This window comes from Henckelia pumila, chromosome 1, assembly GCF_033568475.1.
Source record: "Henckelia pumila isolate YLH828 chromosome 1, ASM3356847v2, whole genome shotgun sequence".
NCBI classification, from domain to species: domain Eukaryota; kingdom Viridiplantae; phylum Streptophyta; class Magnoliopsida; order Lamiales; family Gesneriaceae; genus Henckelia; species Henckelia pumila.
Genome location: NC_133120.1, coordinates 113,580,546 through 113,600,910, shown reverse-complemented (window position 1 = coordinate 113,600,910; position 20,365 = coordinate 113,580,546). Strand labels below are relative to the sequence as shown.

The 20,365-nt window shown below is 30.2% G+C and overlaps 2 protein-coding genes across 2 annotated transcripts; one reads left to right on the top strand and one right to left on the bottom strand.

Moving 5' to 3' along the window:
* The first annotated feature begins 6,451 nt into the window (after positions 1–6,451).
* On the top strand, positions 6,452–8,787 carry LOC140885845 (cytochrome P450 711A1). The gene is made up of 5 exons (XM_073292555.1): positions 6,452–6,819; positions 6,984–7,136; positions 7,231–8,023; positions 8,109–8,204; positions 8,345–8,787. Exons 1-5 carry the CDS (start codon positions 6,557–6,559, stop codon positions 8,672–8,674), a joined length of 1,635 nt encoding a protein of 544 aa, XP_073148656.1. The 5' UTR covers positions 6,452–6,556; the 3' UTR covers positions 8,675–8,787.
* On the bottom strand, positions 8,745–11,054 carry LOC140885861 (protein IQ-DOMAIN 6-like). The gene is made up of 5 exons (XM_073292556.1): positions 10,795–11,054; positions 10,088–10,342; positions 9,735–9,962; positions 9,536–9,649; positions 8,745–9,447 (listed from the first exon to the last, which is right to left on the bottom strand). Exons 1-5 carry the CDS (start codon positions 10,858–10,860, stop codon positions 8,896–8,898), a joined length of 1,215 nt encoding a protein of 404 aa, XP_073148657.1. The 5' UTR covers positions 10,861–11,054; the 3' UTR covers positions 8,745–8,895.
* Between the last annotated feature and the right edge of the window lie 9,311 nt (positions 11,055–20,365).

Below are 20,365 nucleotides of genomic sequence, written 5' to 3'. Positions count from 1 at the left end.
GGGTTTTTTGGTGGGCCGGCCCCGCCATGGGTTGGCCCGTCTTACAGCTCTACCTGAGGCGTTGCAGGAGTACTTTGTACTCTTGCTTAAATATTTGAGTCTAATTATTTGATTGTTTGTTTATTTTATTCATTCTTTCATATGTTCTGTTGCATGTTATTGAAGATGTTATCAACATATAGTGACAACATCTGAATCTGTTTTTTATGCAACCAATTATTCCTTAGAGTTTCATCTTTGTGTTCATTCAATCCATCTTTATCTGAAAATCATGTATAAATCGGTTCGAAGACATCGAGATTTTTCTCGGCGTGTGATCTTTCCAATGCCTAATTCAGATAGAGAAATGTGGGAGAAAAATATAAGACAACTATGGTAGACAAAAAAAATGATAGACAACTCTCTCTCAAAGGTTCTTCTATTACTCTGAAGAGGAAGAAACTAATATATTATCTTAAACAATTTTTTCTATTTTAAATTAGGAACAAATAAATTTTTTGATCCATTAATTTATTCATTTTTTTGTTTTTGGTCCATTAACTTTAAAAAATTGATTTTGATACACTAACTTTTAGTTTTCAGTTATTTTGATCTAACTGTTGATGTATAACCGGAAATTGTTAACGTGACAATGAAAAATGATGGCGTGACACCAAAGAATGCTGATATGTCAAGCTGTCACGTTATCAATTAGACCAAAATAATCGAAAATTAAAAATTAATGTACCAAAATTAAACTTTAAAAATTTAATAAATTAAAACCAAAAAATAAATAATTCAATGAATAAAAATAAATCATTTTCCCTTTAACTTTTTAAACAATGTACCTCATTTCTCCTTTTACCCTCAACGAGATTGGTAAAAAATTTAGGGGTTCACCGGTTGGTAGCCTTGGGAAAGGACCCTGAAATTTGGGAAGTCCCAATGAGACGTGGCCCATACATGCTTATATAAGAAAGGACTGAGACTGAAAATTCTGATAAGATCTAGACCCAAGTTTAGATTATGATTGTTTGACAGAACCGTCACTTGCGATGCGACTTATCTGTTACTCCTAAATCTTCGTTTGAGTTCATGTGAAAAAAAAAAATTAATAATATCAAATTAAAAATATTGGTATGAAAAAAATTTATACCGATATCGATAGCGAAATTTTGAAATTTTGGTATGAAAAAAATTCATATTGATATCATATAAATACCGGAAAAAAATTTGATATACCGAAAAAATGTCTGTATATCGAAAAAAATTTCGATACGATATGTCAAAAATTCGCTATTTTGGTCCGATATGACAACCCTAACTATGTATACCATCGATACCCGAGATATATCTTAGGGCACCAATGTTTATTTCCTATTTACTTTATGACAAAATTAGAGATACAAAATTATTAAATTGGTTTGTAATAATTATTATTGCGATAAAATGTTAAGTTGGCACAACAGAAATTGGATCCTGGCGTATTGTGTAGTCGCGATCGAGCTGTCGCATACCCTTTCAAATATATATTAATAAGATGTTGAAATTGTCGGGGGATAAAAATTATTTAAAAATAATATTTGTTATTTCGATTATATATATATATATATCTTTGTTAATTTTGACAGATCTCTTATTCAACTCGACTCATAAAAAATATTATTTTTTATGCTAAAAATATTACTTATCATTGTAAATATATGTTTGATCGATCTGTCTCATAGAAATAGATCCGTAAAATCATTAACAGGAGACTCACTTCAGTTTTTTTTTGTTTTAAATTTAGATGACCTAGTGAACATATTGATATAAACAAATATATAATTCCTCTAAATGTTACATGGATCGACCTACTTTAAAAAAAGAAAGAAAAAAAAAAAGACGAAATTCGATTCAATTATAGAAACAAAACGAAATAAAATGAGAATGTTGATAAGTTGCCAAATCGGTTGTGGAGCGATGGTTGACTTAAATAGGAGACACTACACATGGATGATGACGCAGCCGAATGACTTGTAGTGTTTGTAACTTGCAAATATTACAATTCATCTCCTGCTTCTTTATGTTTCTTGTCTGCACATTACGGAAATTAATTTTATATAACTAATTAACTACACGTCGTCTCAATGATATTTACATAGATATTTATAAGTATATATTCATGTTAAATGATCATTATATCAAAACTTATTATATGTATATTATATATATATATATATGACTTGCACGAATACACGCGAATTTCATGAAAATCAACTTCATTGAGTTATTTTATAAATAAATAGTAGTTTCATTTATAAAGTGTTAGTTGCATTTTTATAAATTTAAAACGGTAAGATTTTATAAACCAACCGTTCATATTAGCATCATAAGTTAAATGATCATTATATCAAACCAACCGTTCATATTAGCATCATTATATCAAAACTTATTATATGTATATTAAAGTGTTTTACTTCAATTTATTATATATTATGATAATTTTGTTTCTTAAATTTTATAAACCAACCGTTCATATTAGCATCATAAGTGAACGTCATATTGACGCAACAACTTTCGAAGTTCAATAAAAACACTTTAAAAACTGAAACAATAACCTCAAAATTAGTACACTTGTTAGAATTTCTTTTTAAGATTTCTCTCAATAATATATGTATTTTTTTTTTTCGAGAGGAACAATATACGTATTTAACTGTAACGTAAGTCTATATATTTTTTTTCCTGAAAAAGTTCACATGTGTGTGTGTTTTTTTTAAAAAAAATGTGCAAACATTAATTAAATCTTTTACAATTAATGTTATATAAAGCCACGCACCTTGAGGAACTGTCGAAATCAATTCTCACACTTTTTTGTAGGATAGAGTTCAACCTACCTTACGAGTATTATCCTAATTGTCAGTTCATTAATGTATGTCATGCTACTTGGATTTTAATTTTAGAAAATCTTAACTTTTGTTTCTTTTCTAGTGAGCCTATGTTACTCCAATATTTCCACGTTTTAATCTAACCATTTATTTTCTTTAACGCTGTATCTTTAGATAAGTCTTATTAGGATAGAATAAATTTTTGAAGTCAATATTCTCATCCTCTAAACAATTTATATGTTTCAATGAAAAAATTAAGGTTTTATAAATATTGATTGATATACATATATTTAACACATTTTTCAAGATAGTCTTGTAATTTTTGATTATATTTTATGAATAATTATTTTATTTTATTTACTTAAAAAGGGATGAAGTTAGATGGAGTATTACACATCTATGAGAATTTATTACATGCAATGCGAGCCAATCTCCTTTCAAGGGGTCGGTGGAGTGGGAGCGTCAATTGTATCTCAATCAACTTACTGTTTCTTACTTTATTTCCAAACAATCTTTTTGAAGCATATTCTTTTTTCTTCTTTTTTTGTTGACAAGACTCATAATTATTTTTATTATGTTAAGACTCATTCGAAATGATATTTTTGAACCATATTCTTACTTTAAATTAAAACTCATAATCATTATTATGTTGTATGCATTTGATTAATCTTCAACAATGAATATGATTTAGACAAAGTGTCCGTCGGATTGGAAAAGTAAGAAGATCAAAAACATTTCTTTAAAAAATAAGACACTTTTTTAAAAAACAAATTACCCAAGTTTGTGTTTTTTATTTTAAAAAAATAAAATAAAATAATTTAAAAAACTGAAATTATTTAATCGTTTTTATTTATAAGTTACAGCGTTCTCCAAACTGGCTCAATTTCCACATATCATTTATCGTCCATTCAATCTTTTAACTTTTAAGACAACAATTGGTTCGTGGATATGATAATAAATTGAAATTATATAGTTAACATTTAAAAATAATTATTGTAAAACATGAGTTAAATATTAAATGATGCAATAATATTGAATGTCGTCCTTCACATCAAAAGAGGCGGCATTGATATTTCAAAAATCTTAGTCACTCATTTTTTTTTCTGGCTCCGCCTCTTAATCAAATGATGTCTTTCCATTTTCATTATAAGGGACGTATAAACTGCTATATATATACCAAAATTTTTCCGATAATATTGTTGCTAAAATTCGTGAACATGGCACCTACAATAACATTAGTATAGTAGACAATTTCTCGTGAAATTTGGGCTGTTGTAAATACAAAGCACAGTCAATTGTACAAAGTCCATATCATTAATTTATTAATAGTAGATACAGAATTTTAAGGGCCCATAATTTACTGGATTCTGAGGCTGCTGAATATTGTGGCCCAAAATGTAAAAAACTAACGGCCCAAGCCTCATCCGTCCACGCACACTAGGCATGCAATGATGTGGTTGGTTATGTGGACTCGTATTTTTTTTTCTTCATGTTTTGAAAATATGAAAAATTGTTCTAAAAAAAATTGAAAAATTTATTTTAAATTCGAAATGATCTTTGAAAATATATGGTCTTCATTCCATCTTCACATCTAATTTTCACATTCGATATCAAACATTAAATTTCACAGAATAAAATTTGCAAAACCCGTAAATTAAACCAAACAAAACCTAAGATTCTATGGAGTCAATAAATTAAAACAGTGCTCGATTTTTTTTATTTTTGGAATTTGGGGAGGAGATTGTTACAATTGGATTTCGAACCGAGATCTCGTTTTATTTTTGGAATTTTGGTATCAAATGAGCTATACGTCATCGGTTAAAAGAGTGTTCTATGATTCAGTGAAATTTTCAAGAAAATAAAATTATAACATAAATTTTCAAAGTCATCATGAATACGGATTATGAATTCATGAAAGCAATTTCATTTTTAATGGATTTTATTTTACATGGTTGAGAGGTAGGTGTGTACTAATGGTCTAATAATGACAAATGTGAGGTCTAGGAATCTAAAGCAAATATCGTTGTCATGCCAAACAAATGATACCTGGGTATTGTCAAAGCTAAGTCTTTGGATGGTTTCGCTGGAATAAGATACCCTAACTAGATGCTTTGTCAAACCAATCGTATTTGGACAACATTCATGATATTATAATTTTTTATGTTGTTAAATTTTAGTTTTAATATGTTATTTCTATTTTTATTTTTAAATTATTTTTTTTGGACATAGTGCTAATGTGTCGATACAATTGATTAATATAGTGTTATATTAACACTCCAAATAAAAAAGAGTAAAAATTAATTTGGTATATGAACTATTGGTTAAATGTCAAATTGATACATGAACTTTTGGTAATGGTTTAATTGGTACATGTCCACCTGATTTTGACCAAATTATGATGAAAAAGGGTATAATAGTCTTTTGATGATACAAATTAATTATAAAACATTAATATTATTTTAGTTTCAAAATCAGTTTCATCATTTTTGTCTGTAATAAAAACTGAGAATGACTTTTAATTTTTTATTAGTCACGTTCTCTTATAAAATTATAGTGTTTAAATAAATTTTTAATTTTTTATTTGTTTTATTTTTAATTTTTTTATGACGTGAAAACCCGCAGCCGCTACCTTTTGATGCGCACTGGGTAAACCCTCGGACTAATGCCATTCAATTTTTTATTCGTTGATTAAAAAATATGTGGGACGTTATAGCGAAGTTTAATTGATGTTTCGATCAGTTTTTCTTATAAATATGATTTGAAAATTAAAATTAATTTTTAGTAGAACTTACGTAATAATTTATCTAATCCTTCTCGTTAAAATATATAATCTATCTAATATAATAAATATTATGTACAAATAAAATTTTTTGTCAAATTAATTTTTACGTATAAAATATAATATACAAATATATCTAATTAAAATCAAAAATAAAATATGCATTTTTTGTATTAAAGGGCAAATTGGACATTTTACATAAATGTCACCGAAAATTGATCGAAATCCGGCGGACATGTACCAATTAAGTCATTAACAAAATTTCGTGTACCAATTTGACATTTAATCAATAGTTCGTGCATCAAATTAAATTTTACTCGATAAAAAATGACTGCATTTTCTAAAAAAAAAAGAGAAAAAAACATACGACTGAGATTGAAATTTAACAACCCTAAAATCAAAATCTTAAAGAACTAAGCATTTTCATCTAAAACTTTTGCTCACAACATGGAAACATAGCTTACATCACTTACAACTCTAACAACCCATTGGTTGTCATCTTTGATTGAAGAATACCAATCTTGGTTATTGAAATATGTTTGCAAAGTAAAGATAGTCAACCCCCCAAAATCCACTTAAATAAAATTAGTAATAAAATATTTGCAACATTATAGATTTAGGCCCCCACCATTTTGACATACTATCATTCATCCAACAAGGACAAACATCAGCAGCCGTAGAAAATATTATTCTAAGCTCCTAATATTTGTATATAAATATATTGCATAGACATAATAACCTATACAAACGAAAAAAATAGTTTTTAAGAAGAATTTCTACAAACAATAACAATAATTAAATATTAGAATACATGGCACATATTCAATCCAAAAAGCCTCCTTTAAATTCCAACATATCTTTTACAAGAATTTCAACTTTTTCCCAGAGTTCTGATTCCGTCCTCTCTTTCTCCCTCCCTTAATCCTCTCAAATGGAGATTTTACGAGCAAATTTTCAAGTCTTTACAGATACAGTGCTGCCTTCAATAATCAAGACTCCTATGCTATCATCATATGTATTCACAGTTTTAGCCCTTTTGGCTGGAGTTTTGGTGTACTTCTATGGACCTTATTGGGGTGTTAGAAAAGTTCCTGGCCCTCCTGCAATGCCTTTAGTCGGCCACCTCCCTTTGCTTGCTAAATATGGACCTGAAGTTTTCTCCATTCTTGCAAAGAAACATGGCCCTATTTTCAGGTCCATGATCTCTGATTTTGGTGACAAATGCATTGTGTATAACTGTATATGCATATTTTTCACTTGTGAATTGTGTTGCATTCATCTTGGTTTTTTTTCATTTGATCTCAAGAAAGTTGTGAAGTTGAGGAAGAAACTGAACTGATATGGTGTTGAAAAAACAGGTTTCATATGGGGAGACAACCACTGGTGATTGTAGCAGATGCTGAACTTTGTAGAGAAGTTGGCATAAAAAAGTTCAAATACATTTCAAACAGAAGCATCCCTTCTCCTATAGCATCTTCACCTCTCCATCAAAAAGGCCTATTCTTCACCAAGTAATTCACACGTTGATCTCTACAAGTTTGTTGCGAATTTTCATCCGAATCATATTTTTGTCCCACTTGATTTTGACGTAGTTTATTTCATCAGGGATGCTCGATGGTCAGCTATGAGAAACACGGTATTATCGGTTTACCAGCCATCTCACCTAGCCAAGTTGGTTCCCAGCATGCAAGAAATCATTGAATCTGCAACCCAAAATCTTGAATCTAAACAAGATTTCACGTTTTCGGAACTTTCCATCAAATTAGCCACAGATGTGATTGGACAGGCTGCATTTGGAGTGGATTTTGGCCTCTCTAAACCAAAAACAACTCCTGATTCTGTTGGAAAAAATGATGATGTTGATGATGATGTTGATGTAGAATTAGATCATGTTCAGAAATTCATAAACCAGCATATTTACTCAACAACACAGCTTAAAATGGACTTATCCGGCTCGTTTTCAATAATATTAGGCCTACTAATTCCTATTCTCCAAGAACCCTTTCGTCAAATCCTTAAGAGGATACCTGGAACCATGGACTGGAAAGTAGATCAAACGAACCAGAATCTGAGTCGCCAGCTCGATCAGATAGTTGAGAGGAAAATGAAAGATAAAGAACGTGGCTCAAAGGATTTCTTGTCCCTTATACTTAGTGCAAGAGAAACAGAGGTGAATTCAAAGAATATATTCACACCAGATTATATTAGTGCAGCAACGTATGAGCATTTGTTGGCTGGATCAGCAACAACATCATTCACGCTATCTACTATTATTTATCTTGTTGCTGGCCATCCAAACGTCGAGAAGAAATTGATAGATGAGATCGATGCCTTTGGTTCGCATGATCAGATCCCTAGTGCTCATGATCTTCAACATAAGTTTCCATATACTGATCAGGCCAGTTACTGTTACATGCTACCTGATATCACAGTACCGAAAAATCAAAGCTGAAAATTATTGTTTTCTTGATTACTGAATGCAGGTGATTAAAGAAGCGATGCGGTTTTATACAGTTTCTCCCTTAGTTGCAAGAGAAACATCAGCCGAAGTTAATATTGGAGGCTATGTCCTCCCTAAGGTGCAGCATAATAACATTCCTTCAGTTTATTCTGTGCTGAATTCGTCTAGCGGTTTTAGCCTAATTTTATGAATAATGCATGGTTGCTTAACAGTATGATCCATGTTACCATTTAACGACATGAGCTCTCAAATTTGCAGGGAACATGGGTTTGGTTAGCTCTTGGAGTTCTGGCAAAAGATCCAAGAAACTTCCCTGAACCAGACAAGTTTATACCAGAGAGGTTCGATCCAAACTGCCAAGAGGAAAAGAACAGGCACCCTTATGCCAACATTCCGTTTGGAATTGGACCTCGAGCATGCATCGGACAGAAATTCTCCTTGCAAGAAATCAAACTTTCAATGATTCATTTATACAGAAGGTATGTGTTCCAGCATTCATCAAAGATGGAGAATCCGTTGGAGCTCGAGTATGGCATCATTCTTAACTTCAAAAATGGTGTCAAGGTTCAAGCCATCAATCGTGTGTGAATGTGATGATAACATATAACCACGATCTTACAATTTCATGTACTAAATCTCATGGTAATGAAATGTGAAAATGACAAGTTCATGATTAAATAGCACTCAAATAGGTCCCAACCATAATATGCAGCTTTACAAAATGCAGAACTAAAGTCACACCTCAAGTCTTGTTGCAGTTTTTTGCATCATCATCTTCACAACAAGCTGTTGTGAGTTCATTACAAATATTACAGCACATAATCTTCTCCATCACACAACTTTCTTGAAAACATGTCCATGTTAGGCCTTTGAGCTCTGTGGTTCCTCTGCTTGGCTTTGGTTGCTTCTGTCATGTTCATATAATTCGGCCTACCCCTATTGCTCTCACCAGTTTGATCCGAAGCGGTATTTCTCGAAGCTGGAGTCGTCGTAGTGAAAATTGAAGATGAAGCCGAGCTCTCATCATACCTAAAGTCAGAACTTGGGCTAGAATACGAGTGATTAGCCGCCAGTGGAGCCCTGGCTGATATCCTCTTGGAAACATTGTTTTTATTGACTTTCACAGAAGTGGGATCAGACAACCTCAAAACCTTGCCTTTCTCGAAATCCATGTTCCTAGATACCGGAGTTGTCTCCAACAGTTCGGAATTATATTGTTCGATGAATCTGTTTTCCCAAGGCTTTGCAGCCATCCATCGCTCCAGCCAGCTCCAACCTACACTATTCTTGCTCAATTCGCCACTTCTCAACGAGGGAACAGAGGCTTTTGAGGTAGAAGACACACTCTGGCTCAACTTCCACTACCAAAAGGAATTGAATGTAAATAAAACCTCCTAAGAAAATATGGAGAAACGAAAAAAAGATCCAATTTTGTAGCCCACTCAATACCTTCTGGGCCAGAGAGTATGCAAGTGCCCTCTCTCGCTTGACAGCCCCATCTTGCTTCATTTGTATCTTCACCTTAACATCCTCTAGTGTTCCTCTGCTGTCACACCACCCTTCCTGAAATTTAGCACCAAGAAAAATAAAATCATCGAGCATTTACATACAAAACAATGCGATACATCGGAGTGATCGGTGTTTGCACCTCAGCATGCTTCAAGCCGCCGTCCTCTCTGCGGTGCTCATCGAGCATCTTCTGCACAGCTTGTCCATCCACAGACATGCGTACTTGACAAGCTCTGACTCGAGCTTGCACACGAACCAGAGCTTGCATGCACCTAAGAGTCACAGCAGCTTGTTTTCGAACCTGCCGGCCACGAACTATGGCTTGTAGTCTCACCAGTCCTCTCAAAGCCCTCAAAGCTCTTCTTGCCTAGATGCATTAGCAAATCGTTCTAGTGAAAAAATCAGATTGAACGAAGCAATATTTACACAACATTTGCATTCCAAGATTGAAAACCCAAGCCATTTTGATCTAAAAATAAATAAATAACCCACCAGGAAACCTCTGAATGCAGTTTGGATTCTAATGGCAGCCCACTCTTGCCTCACGACCCTGAAATCTTTTGGAGCTGCCCTAACAACGGTAACCATTGCTGCAGTAAACGCATCATTTCTCATTGGAGAGGAATCCGAAGAGACATCTGAAACAAATCCCCCATTTCTTCTGAAGCCTTTCCAAGAAGATCTACCAAGATCCCCGGATGAACTTCTCCAGAGCTTCCATTTCTTGCTCTTCCCACCCACCTTTTCCTTTCATAAACAGAAAAAGGAAAGAGAAATCAGCAGGGTTATCACAGATTCCATTGAATAGGAACTAATAGAGCTTAAACTTCGAATGAACATTTAAATCAGGAAAGATCAATAAAAACCAACCTTTATCTGAGTTTATTATGAACAGTTATGGCGGCCGCAAGTTAAAATTTGCGTCCACGTTTGTGGTAATAAAGAACAGTCGTAGATACATTCAACACAAGATTTTGAATGAAGTGAATGTAGTGGATACATGCAGTAAATGTGTTTTAATCCACCTTTTATTTAGCTGCATTACTGAAGCAGAGAAGAAAAACTTGAGAGAAACATAGATTTCATTACCTCATTTCAAATTCTATGAACTCAAAAACAAGAAACTGCACACACCACGTAACTTAAATAAGCAACCAAGAAGAAAAAAGATAGATTTTTCACTCAGTATTTGAGCTTACGAGGTCATCTTTATCAGATTTCTTGAGCCCAATCAACGCCTTAACCCATTTTCCTGAAGTCCCCATTAGCCAGAAGCCTTTTGAATCCTCAAAACTCAACCTTGTCAAAGGATCATCAAGTGACAAGTTCAAGAGCAAGTAAAAATTACAGACATTCCCAAACAAAGAAGATAAAAACGAAATAGAGGAATTGTGTGTATTAATGAGACTGTGAAGCAGCTGATTGGTGAGGACCAGAGGCTTTAAGCGCTGAACGAGAAACACAGCTGTTGTTGCTTAAAAAGCATACAGGATAAAACTTGAAATTACGTGCATTTATGGAACCAAGACACAAGTCTCTAAAACGAGTAAGAATTTCAAAAAAAAAAAAAAAAAAAAGCTTTAACTATTTGACCTCGATACAATCTTGATTGTTAATCTTGAAATATATATATATTTTTTTTAAAAAAAAAAAAGAAAGAAAGAAAGAAAAACAGAGAAAAAACAATTGTGGGAAGTGGGTACAGTACGTGGAGAGTGGTGCCGAGTGTGTGTTACTTGTTTGCTTCGTTGTGTCCAACGAGGTTATTGAGCCGTTGGTGTGTTTGCATTTGAATTCAAAAGTGGACACCATCGCTGGCCTGGCACCACCCACGATTTTCAACAATAAATTACCAACATGTAAAAATATACATCTATCTATGCATTAATTATGGCCCCGTTTGGTTTCAAAAGTCAGGCAAAAAAAACACTTTTTTAAGTGTTTTTCAGTTAATAAGGTGTTTGGTTGACCAAAAAAATGCTTAAATAAGCACTTTTTTGAGTCAAAAAGCTAAAAATTGCAGCTTTTAAAAGCACTTATTTTAAAAAATCTCTACAAAATCTAAACGGGCTCTATATAATACTATTGGACGACACACATGCGTCGCATAATAAATAACTCGCGAACTTTGCAAATTCTTGTGATCTTCGTTATTTTTATCTTTTGTTGTTGTGAATACGAGCAATTGAGTGAAAAAACTGGAAGAAGAAGTGAGTTAGAAATGATGTAATTTGAGAGAGTTTTGTTTATTATGAGAAAGGGGGAGGGGTAGGGATATGAATGGGGAAAAATGATGAAAAACATTATGATAACAAAAAAAATTAGTATATATTAATCATACTTAATAAAATAATAAAAATATTAATCACGCTACCATTACATTTAAAATTAAACAAAATAAAAACATCAAAAATTCTTTTAAGGTAACCCTCGTCACAATTTGTTTTTAAAAATAGTATATATAAGAAAATATATTATATTAAAATATAATGGCACTGCATAGTTTAATGAAAGAATGGAGATATATTATGGATCCTGAAAAGACAGGACCCATTTGATAAGGAGCATAAAAAAGTGCAAAATGTCAAAAAGGACAGAAATCCCCAAAAGCAAGTAACTGATTGCAGTGAAAGAGTAGACATGTGCTGTCTTTTGTTTCTTTTTTACGGCAAAATTTGCATCGGAGAACCAACTTCATTTGCACCCATGAATAGTTACTTGTGAAGAATATTCGATTTTTAAAAATTTAAAGCGTTTTTTGTTCATATGGGTTTGTATACAAAACTGAATTTCTTTGACCATTTTGATTTTACATTACAAGGGTTTGAGTTCTAATACGTTTTAATTTCATTTTGATTGTCTGGTTAATATTGAAACCATGCATTGTTGATTAATTTTTGGTTTTTGAATTGTATTTCTGTAGCGTAAAATTCAAAGTTATTAATTGCATTATAGTTTAATTTATAATGCATGAACAATGTTATTCAATTTTTAAATCGATTGATTTTTTTTTTTTTGTAACGTGGGAACCCGCAGCCGCTATCTTTGGTGTGCACTGGGTAAATCCCGGATTAACGCAATAGCCTGCAAACTACGTTAGTCTGGTAAACCACATTAAGCAAGCTCTGTGTGACAGTCTAGTCCAAGAAAGTATTGGTAAGAAGAATCGAACTCAATATCACGTTGTTTTGATGATGATTTGTAGCTTATTTAGCACTAAAATCTCAAGTTTGTGACGAACTACTCTCACGTTTGGTTTCTCTCAATTCAAAAAAAATATATCAGTTTTATTTTTATTACTCTCGAATGAGTTTATTATTTGGATGAAACAATTTATTTGTAATACATGAAATACAGGATGTAGCTATCTCTACGTTGGTCGACCCCAGCATGCAACTAAATAAAAATTGACAAGACGAGGTATGGAAAGCTGTCTCTCCAGGTTTATTGTAAGGACTCAACTGTAACACATAACTGCCTCAATTTATTCCATATTTTATTTTTATATATTATATCAATTTTATATGCTTTGGACGGTAAAATTTATATATTTCTGACAAATTATTAGAAAATTCGCTACCAAGCATTAATGTTATTTACTTATTTATCAAGAGGTTTCAGTATATTTAATTTGGATTCGAATCCTCTGCTGTGGAGAGAGAAACAACACAAAATAATGTGCATTGAATAGTTTCCTGTAATTCATATCACAGGATTAAATAGTTAATTATTTGATTAATTACACACATTAAATATTGAAATCATGTTTATTTTAATGCACAATATCCTGTTCTGTTTTTCCTGTTCTGTTTTTCTTTCTACAGCAGATGATATTTTTTTATTTTATATTATATTTTAAAATAACGTCGAACATCGTCTTATTTCAGATTTATTGGACAAAAAAATGAGAGTAGATTTTATGTAAGATCGATGAACTCAATTTATATTTGCAATAAAAATATTAATTCCTTTTCACTTAAAAAATATGAGTCGCGCTGCGTTTGAAGTTTATATATAAAATTTACATGTGAAACGATTAATAGAAGTTTTTATTAAAAAAAATCTGAATATCAGCATGATCACTTATTTTATATTTATTTATAATTTATTAACAAGTGAGGTTAGTTTAAAAGAAAACGTATATAATGGCGTAGGGTTGCATTCCTTTGGTTCTTTGTTACGTGTACGAAATGGCAAAACAAAGTTAATTCTAAATATTTAACTTTGATTTCTTAAAAAAAAAAAAAAAAAATTAACGAAGGCATTCCTTTCGAGGTTGCATTCATGATTCATGCCGCCGCTATACTTCGTTTGTAACGTTTCTTTCGTTTAGATATAATATTTGATTTTTATTTATATTTTTTTTGGGATTGTTTTACATGTTTATTTCATTTTCTATATTTAATATTTTTTTTCCTTTTTTACTAGTATACCGTATTAATAAAGTATCAGAAAACATATTATTTTCTGAATAAATTAAAGAAGAAAAAAAAAAGAGCAAATCTACCAATAATTTTTTTTTATATTTTGAAATATCAAATAACCTTATTTATAGCCTTGACGAGAAGAGTATTTTGTTTTCAAGTGAGAAGATCATTTTGTTTACACTAGCCCGTTTTGCTTGGTATCCACCCGCCCCACCGGCATGTTTATAAGCTATTTTACTTCATGATGTATCTTTATTTTATTAGCAATGAAATATATAAATTTTAAAAAAAAAATCCCAAAAAGGGTTGTTTGAGAAAGAAGATTTTGAGCAGATTTGAAAAATTCTTTAAAAAAAATGTTTCGCATTGAAATTTTTGGATCATCGTGTGGTAGCTGTAAAAAAGAATGACTGCCCTAACTCTGAAATATTTAGTTATCCTCGTTTGAGGGGCAAGAGAGATCAAATAAATTAGAATAATCCAGTGGTTATATTATGATTTATTCATTCAATGTTTGACCGGTACATTTGCTGTCATCGAATTTCTATTGTAATTGTAGAATGATTAACATTTAATTTAAATACTTGACTTGATTGATTATGTCGATTTAATATGGATGGTTGATTTACATATATAAATTCAAGTTTATGCAATTTTTTCCATGATTAATATTTTTTTTCCAATATTGCTAGTGACTGATTAAGCACTAGTTTAAGCAAAGTTTAAATTCTCGCAAATTTTTTGGTGTGTTCTAGATAAACATCGGGCTAACACAATAACTTGGAAACCGTTTTAGTTGAATAAACCACACTGAGCAAATCAGTGTGACAAACTCGTCCGATAAAGTTTCGACACATGGAATCGAATATTGACCAAACATTCACATGTTTAACCAAATCGAACACCTTCTGTTTTGCATATACCATGACGATAGAGAAATGTTATTTTTGGTCCATTAACTTGTTTATTTTTTTGGTTTTGGTTCATTAACTTTTCAAAGTTTGGTTTTGGTAAACTAACTTTTAATTTTCTGTTATTTTGGTTCGATTGCTGATGTGGCAGTTTGATACGTCAGTATTTTCCGGTGTCATGTCATCATTTTCTGATGCCACATCAGCAGATGGACCAAAATCACCGAAAATTAAAAGTTAATGTACCAAATTAATCAGACTTTAAAAAATTAATGGATCAAAATCAAAAAATAAATAAGTTAATAGACTAAAAAAACTATTTTCTTCATGACGAAATCCTAGTTCAAACTCATGCTATCTATTATCTATATAATCTATTATCTATATAAATATGTAGGTTTCATTGTGAATTTACATTGTTGTCCTTGTATATTTAATGACTCTAATTAATGAGTTTTCTTTATTAATTTCTAATTAATTTAATTATATGGTTTATATTTAAACATTACTTACATAAAACATGATGAAACAGTTATTGAGAGCTATTGTTTTACCCATTTGATTTCATATTTCTTATCTTATCTCTTTAGTTGTGTTGTTAGCTAAAACTTATGATTTTAAATATTAATTTTTATTTATCGCTTTAATTAATGAGTTTTATTTATTATTTTTAATGAATTTAATTATATGGTTTATATTTAAACATTACTTACATAAAATATGATGAAAAAATTATTGAGAGCTATTGTTTTTACCATTTGATTTCATATTTCTTATCTTATCTCTTTAGTTGTGTTGTTAGCTAAAACTTATGATTTCAAATATTAATTTTTATTTATATATATAAATATACAAGTTCTATTATGAATTTACAAACATTTTCTTGTTTGTTTAATGACTCTAATTAATGGGTTTCATTTTGGTTTTCTAATTAATTTAATTTATATGATTTATTTTTATACATTACTTGTATAAAACATGGTGAAAAATTTATTGCGAGTTATTTTTTTTCTTATTGCTTTCTAATGAATTTAAGTTATATAGTTGATGTTTAAACATTACTTGCATAAAATATGGTGAAAAAATTATTGTAAGCTATTTATTTTCCCATATGAATTATTATTTATTATCCCTTTGGTAGTGATTGTTTGCTAAAACTTATGTTTACAAATATTAATTTTTATTTTTATTACATATATATAAATATGCAAGTTTTATTGTAAATTTACAAATATTATATGGTTGCCCTTGTGTGTTTAATAACTTTGATTAATGAGCTTTTTTTATTACTTTCTAAGGAATTTAAGTTATAGTTTAAATTTAAACATTACTTGTATAAAACATGATAAAAAAATTATTGTAAGCTATTTATTTTCTCATTTGAATTATTATTTCTTATCTGTTTAATATCGATTTTTTGCTAAATTAAACTTATATTTTCAAACATTACTTTTGATTTTTATTATATATAAATGTGCAAGTTCTATATATATATATTGTGAATTTATAAATATTTCTTTGTTTGTTTAATGACTTTAATTAATGAGGTTTCTTTTTGGATTTCTAATTAATTTAATTTATATGGTTTATGTTTATACATTAGTACTCCTATAAAACATGGTGAAAAATTATTGTGAGCTATCAATTTTTTTTTTTCATTTGTATTCTTATTTTTATCTCTTTAGTTGTGGTTGTAAGCTAAAAGTTATGTTTTCAAATAAATTTTTTTTTACAACCAATATATTTTAGTTGAAATTAATTCTCCAATTAATTTAATTGTTTTTTATTTCCTCAATTATTATTTTGTGCATTGTTTGTTTGGTTTTTTCATAACACTTTATCTTTAACAAATCTACTAATTATTTTTAAAATAAGGCCAGAATTAATTGTTTTTTTTCATTTTTTCATTAATATTTTTTGGCATTGTTTGTTTGGTTTTCTTCACACTTTGTCTCTATGTCCATTGATTATTTTAAAAATAAAGCTATAACTTATGTGCTTAAATAAATTTTGTTACAACCAATATTTTGTGATGTTACAACTATAATGTGTTTTAAAAAAAAAAAAACTGCACCAATTGGTTGGTTTACATTTATCATTTACTCGTTTATACATTATTTGCATAAAACATGGATAAAAAATTATTGTGAGCTATTTTTTTATTTGAATTCTTATTTCTTATCTCTTTAGTGGTGATTTGTAACTAAAACTTATGCTTCCAAATATTAGTTTTTATAAGTAAATATGCAAGTTTCATTGTAAATTTACAAACATTTATTTATTTATTTAATAACTTTAAGTAATGGTGTTTCTTTGTGACTTTCTAATTAATTTAATTTATAAGGTTTATGTGTATACATTATTTGTATAAAACATAGTGAAAAAATTATTGTGAGCTATCTTTTTCTTCTTTTTTTTTTCTTTTTTTTCCATTTGAATTACTTGAATTGTATAATTAGTTTTTGCTTTGATAATTTGTTCATTTTGTATTTAACTCACAAGACACTATTATTAGAGCTTAAGGCGGAAACAAAATTCAAAACATGATCATACAGGACCCAATCACTAACTCATACAAAAGAACAATTATCAACATACTATATTAAAAATTGTCTAATAATTAATTAAAAACATATATTAAATATAATTCTAATTAATTAAGCTAAAGTCATTTACAATTATCATATTTTGTCTTTTGAACTAACGTCATTTATTCTTAACATTTTTTCACAATTTCATGTCAGCATGTTAATCTTGAATCTTAATTATGATGTATATTTTAGTTTGTAAATAGTTATTAAATTATGATTCAATAAATTTATTTTGACGCATAAATATTAATATTTAGAATATTAATTTTAGATGTATATTGTATGCATGTAATACATATAATCATTAACATAAAAGTTAAAAAACCCCTCATAAAACGTGAACTAGACAAGATATAGAAAAAAACTACATAATTAAACAAAAATTACCACAAATAAAAACTAAATAATTGTCTATTACCTATAGCTTATTGACATTGAATTATGAAGATCGAAGATCGAGGAAAGTGGGAGGCTTTATTTAGTTAAAAAATCTCAAAAATTAACATTTGATTGAGCTAAAATGACTCACTACAAAGTTAGTGGAGTAAAAGATGCAACACAACATGAACTAATGAAATATTAAATGAGTTAAGCTGTATAAAACTCAAATATACAAGTATCTCATTTAGTGTAAAGAGTTCACTCACCTTACATAGTTATGTTGCATCATTGCACAAAGTCAAAGTTCACATATTGTACTTGTGACGTCCGAAACTGACAAGAGGGTGGAGAGTAATCGACGGTGTCAAGAAATTAAAAGAAGTGGCTCTTGACAGCAGGCTTCTAGGTAAAGAAGAACATGAATGAATCGATTTTATACCGAAATGAGAGAGGTGTGAAACTATGTAGGTATGTGACTGTATGTGGTGTCGATCCTCAAATGAACTGACAGTAATCTTGGACAAAAACTGTCATAGGTAACCACACACGCTGTTTTATTGATCCAGTGGGTGTCACACGATTACAAAAAATAAGAGCTGAGCGATGCAACTAAACTGACTATACATCTCAAAGGGTATCAGACTCAACATGTTTATCACATGTTCATACATAACATGACGGTATAAAAATACATCATATGATAGATAATAATGCAATACATAAACATGCATATTCAGCTGGATACCCATGTCAATAGTTATGTAACTCTAAAAAACTGGTTTAGGAGCACATAATCTAAGTATTATCCTAAAGATAAGTGGATGTCATATCACTATTTTGTTTTTTAAATCCAGAAGTATTTGCTAATCCAACAGATACTACATAACTATTATGGATTCAAGACAATAATTCCATTTATCGTTAGTCCATAGAATTCGAGAATGCCTCAATTGAGCATAATTTCGCTACAAACTCGGTAGCACACTGCTAGCCCTCGATAATATGGTTATAAACACTTAAATATAAACTGAATGACTCAAGAAACTCTGTTATACTTAGGGAGAATTTCGTGTCTATTTGAAACTTATGTGTTTAAATCAAAGTTTTTTGCAACTAACATTTTTATGATTTTTATTTATAAATTAATTAAATAAAACAAAATAAAAAATCATTTTGATATTTTTTAGAGTTTTTAATTTTATAATTTATAATATTTTTTTCCAACCAACGCTTTCTCGTGGATTATATTTATAGATTATTTTAATAAAGCATGATGATAGATAATTGCGATAAGAATATAACAAAAGAAAATGATATGATAAAATCATATATATGAAAAAATTATGTATTCCAATGTTTTAATATATTTTTTTCAAATTATTCACATATGAGTAATTAACATGAATTTTGAAATTTAATGTTATTTTCATTATCTTCCGTTAAGTTAATTTTCGAGTGGGTATTTTGTGAGACGGTCCCACGGATCTTTTTCTTTAATATGAGTTAAGCATGTTCATTTTTACAAATAAAAATAATACTCTTGATATAAAAAGTAATAATTTTTTATATGCGACCTAAATAAGAAATATATCTCATAAAATTGACTTGTGAAATTGTCTTACATGAGTTGTTCTTTTAATTTTCTTTCATATTCATATTATTCCAACATATGTTCTTCATATCCGAGATCCATTACTATTCATTCGATAAACATATAATTAAATTAATTAAATTATTAACATATAAATAATTGAATATCACAGAAAAATTGAGAATTAATTATATGATCCAATCGAATTACAATAAAAAATAGAAATATCCTTAAATTAAAATCAACGGTACCCTCTGCTCCTAGGTCCTGGTAATTGACTGAACATTGATTCACCTTTTGCTTGAACAACTTACAAGTTGCACCATCGAATGTGGTCTCCATGACTGAATCAAGGACGTGAGTGAAATTTACAAGTACGCAATATATAAGTACACATGTTTATATGCAAGTACTCCTTTGGTTAGTCGGGATTTAAAAATTGAAACTCATGTTTAGACGGTAAGAACCCCAGTATGAGCTCGATGTTCCAAAAATCCACTGAATGCCATAAATATTGACCGTGATTTTGGACATACTGTAATGGGCTGGGTGCGTCCCTCTGCTTCTGGCCCATCTGGCCTTCTGCTCTGGGGGCCCAGGCCCATACTCATGACCTTCTCTCCACCTGGAAAGGAGAGTTTTTTCCCTCCCCAGGATTCGAATTTGCACCACCAGGCTTTAAGTGAAAACTCTTCTGAATCCTGGTACCATTGAGCTAGTCTAGGCCAGACCCATACTCATGGCCTTCTTTCATGTCGTTAGTCCATAAAAATCGAGAGCCTCACAATTGAGTACAGTTTCATTACGACCTCAGTAGCACACTGCTCCTTGCTATCCCTCGATAATATAGTTAGAAAAACTTAAATATA